General features: G+C 34.6%; 1 protein-coding gene across 2 annotated transcripts; it reads right to left on the bottom strand.

The window, feature by feature from the left end:
- Positions 1-442: 442 nt before the first annotated feature.
- Positions 443-2,738, bottom strand: LOC114805346 (jerky protein homolog-like). Of its 2 annotated transcripts, none has more exons than XM_054227822.1 (2): positions 1,486-2,729; positions 443-1,429 (listed from the first exon to the last, which is right to left on the bottom strand). In XM_054227822.1, exon 2 carries the CDS (start codon positions 1,324-1,326, stop codon positions 658-660), a length of 669 nt encoding a protein of 222 aa, XP_054083797.1. In that variant the 5' UTR covers positions 1,327-1,429; positions 1,486-2,729; the 3' UTR covers positions 443-657. The 2 variants fall into 2 exon arrangements, with proteins under 2 accessions (XP_054083797.1, XP_054083796.1); XM_054227821.1 differs by having other exon boundaries at positions 1,307-1,429; positions 1,486-2,738.
- Positions 2,739-3,502: the final 764 nt, after the last annotated feature.

The raw sequence follows: 3,502 nt of genomic DNA, 5'->3' as shown, positions 1-3,502 counted from the left end.
ACCTCTCACATGAGGTTTTTATATTTTTACTATTTGTCCTTTATAAGGATCTTTATATGTAGGTTTAGACCACGATCACAAATCCTTTTCCGAGGATTTTTCGATTTTTTTCGTGGCCCCACGTTGGGCGCCAATTAACTTCCCTTAAGTGGGAAGTATTAAAAAAATATATTATTTACCGCTACGCGCGGTTTTAAATAAAAGATGAAGTGTTGGTTTGAGTCCGCTCACCAACTGGACAGAACTGACTTTATTCTTAAAATTACTTATATTTATGTACTTACAATTATATATGTAAAAGCTAATTACACTGGTTTACAGCAAAAATGTTCCATGAACGCCACTATCCTATTTGTATGTGGAATCGCTCGCTGATTTCGAAAATCGAATTATTTTTTTTTTCTATGGATACGTTTTTGAGATACAGTAGAAGCGCGAAAAAGTTAACCAAAATGTCCCAAGGGTGTTTTACTTTTCCAAAATATTAACTTTTTCAAAGGGGTTTCGATTTTGAAAAAAAAAAACACGGAAATAAACATAATTTTGGTGATATAATACGTTTAATTTATTCGCATGCCTGACTTTTACTCTTAACAAAACATAAACTTAGATTTAGTTTGTACTTTTTCACATTATACATACATACATATGTACATATTAATTTGTAAGGGCTGGTTTAAAGAAGCGGTCGAGACTTGTTTGTTTCTTTTCTTTTGTGTAATAGCTCCTGACAATTTTCGTACGCATATTAATAAGATGTGATATCTGATTTGCATCATTATTGTTTTCATACCACGTTATCAAAGTATTGATGCATTCAACTGCTTCGGAAAAACTGGCTTTCTGTTGTTGCATAACTTCCTCGACAACTGGTTCTTCATCTTCATTGTCAGACACTTCGAAATCTTCATCATCTTCCGTATTTTGATCGTCGTTCCAATTTTCGATGTCTTCACTGCTGACGTCAACACCACCCACCTTGGACAATAACGATTGTACCTCTCGAAGTGTATCATCGTGAGAACTATTTGATCTAATCAATGTAAGCAATGGGATTTCCTCTTCGCTGTCGTATTGATCATCGTCCCACTGTTTTATATTTTTCCAAGCTTTTATAAGCACAGCTCTTGGCAATTCATCCCATGCTAATTTAAGCAGCAAGATGGCATTACGAATTGAATGTCCTTTCAAAATATTCTCAACCGGAATGTTTTCTTGTGCTACAATGTTACATAACAGTTTAGCCCGGTATTCTAACTTGACCAGTCTTATAGCATTTTGATCCATGGGCTGCAAAACAGCTGTCACGTTAGGTGGTAAAAGCATTGCCGCAATGTTTCCATCATCTGACTGTAACTTGTCAATTGGCTTATGTGCAGTACAGTTGTCAATCAGCAATTAAATTATTTTCAGCAGAAAATTTCCGAACCTGACAAATATTTTGGCACACTTAAAAATTTTAAAGGATAGAAAAAATAAATTTACCTGCTTAATAAAGGAATGATGGAACCAGCGAAAGAATAGCTCTGAATTCATCCAAGACTTTTGCGAGTTAGCATATTCCAATGGGTTTTCAAACCCCTTGAAGCAGCGGGGGTTTGCGGATTTACCAATTATCAATGGTTTCAACTTATGCGAACCATCTGCGTTCGCACACAACATAAATGTGATTCTATCTTTTGCTATTTTTCGGCCAGGTGCCGTCTTTTGGTTTGCCGCGACAAATGTTTTATCGGGCAGGAAACGATAAAACAATCCAGATTCATCTGCGTTATAAAGCTGCATATCCGAAATTTCCATTTCATTAATTTTTGCCCGCAAATTATGAATGAACGATGTTATTCCTGACTTGTCACTTGAGAGGATTTCCCCACAAATTTTTAAGTGGCGAATACCGAATCTTTTCTTGAAATTTGCAAGCCATCCATTACTCGCATGAAATTGTTTTCCTGTGTGCAATTTAGCAAATTCGAGCTTGGCTCTTGCCTTTAAAATTGGACCACTCATTGCACAATTACGCTGTCTTTGGCTTAAGAACCATTTATACAACCTTGCCTCAAGAACGGGATATTCCGATTTATGTAAAGTTTTCTTGGTTGCAACTTCATGTGTGTTTGCCACTGCCTCCAAAATTTCATGACGTTTTTTCTTTATTTTTGAGATGGCCGCCTTAGATACATTATAATCCAACGCCAATCGATTTCCATGAATACCTTCATCGAGTTTTCTTAAAATCTCAGCTTTTTGATGCAAATTTAATCTGATTTGCAATGATTTTCTCTGCTTTGTTGGCATTTTTTAACACACTAACCATAAACAACTCGCAAGTTTAAACGCTCATGACACACTACGTATGTATGTACCTCGCGACACCGACTATAATTTTTACATAGAAATTCGGGGAATACATAGCACTGAGGGGAATACCAGAGCTTGTTTTTCTTGACAAACGAACGGTTGGGTTTGAAAAAATAGAAAAGCTCAAAAAAGTAAACCCAAAGTTACCTTTTTAGAGCAGTACGTGGACGCTCAAAATCGGTAAACTTAGCCGAAGGTTTAATTTTCTCGCGAGTTAACTTTTGCGCGATTCTACTGTATTTGCAATTTACCGTTATTCGACCAAAAAAAAAGGTGTCTTCACTTAATCATGTATATCTCACTGACCAGTTGAGCAATCTTACTGCAAATTATAGAAAATAAAAGTGAATGAAATTTCCTAAAAATATTGCCTACTCCATTTTTCCATAGGACTTATAATTTCTGAGAAATTGATTAATAACTTCGAGTTTTTAAATTTTTTTATGAAAAAATTGAAAAAAAAATAAACTTTGGCATTTTTTTATTTCATATGAAGTTCTGTTTCTTTAGAAAAAAATAAGCTACCAACGAACAAAATCCATGGATAAATAGGAAAGTTATACATGATCAAATAAATATATCCAAGTCGCTCAAAGTCAATGTATACGTATATGCGTATGTAGTGTGTAAAGTAGGAGTGGGATTGTTTTCGAATATCATTAGAATAAACAAATAACTAATAATAATAATAAAATAATACTTTTAGAACAGTAATACTCAAATACTGTTGTAGTAGGTAGTTTGCATCGAAAGCAAGAGGTGTCAGGTGCGAAATCCCTGTAGTCATGTTAATTTGCCTAACATGTGTGTAGGTATACACGCAGATTTTCGAAGGGTAATTAGTTGCGGAAAATTTCTAATGCAAATAAATTTAATTGATTGCAGTAAGATTGCTCAACTGGTCAGTGAGATATACATGATTAAGTGAAGACACTTTTTTTTGGTCAAATAACGGTAAATTGCAAATATCTCAAAAACGTATCCATAGAAAAAAAAAAATTCGATTTTCGAAATCAGCGAGCCATTTCACATACAAAATGGATAGTGGCATCCGTGTAACAAAAAACAAATTCAAATTTATGGTCCAGTGTTATTTGAGATGCTTTGACATTGCATTAAGTGATGAAATGCCAGAGCATTGGAT

This window comes from Zeugodacus cucurbitae, chromosome 3, assembly GCF_028554725.1.
Source record: "Zeugodacus cucurbitae isolate PBARC_wt_2022May chromosome 3, idZeuCucr1.2, whole genome shotgun sequence".
Lineage (NCBI taxonomy): Eukaryota > Metazoa > Arthropoda > Insecta > Diptera > Tephritidae > Zeugodacus > Zeugodacus cucurbitae.
Note: the sequence above shows the minus strand (reverse complement) of the source record. Positions and strands in the feature narration are given on the sequence as shown.

Excerpts from the sequence above, each read along its gene's own strand:
- LOC114805346 (XM_054227821.1), bottom strand. The coding sequence starts at position 2,295 with ATGCCAACAAAGCAGAGAAAATCATTGCAAATCAGATTAAATTTGCAT. Across the intron at positions 1,430-1,485 it reads ATCATTCCTTTATTAAGCAG|GTTCGGAAATTTTCTGCTGA; the intron begins GTAAATTTATTT and ends AATATTTGTCAG.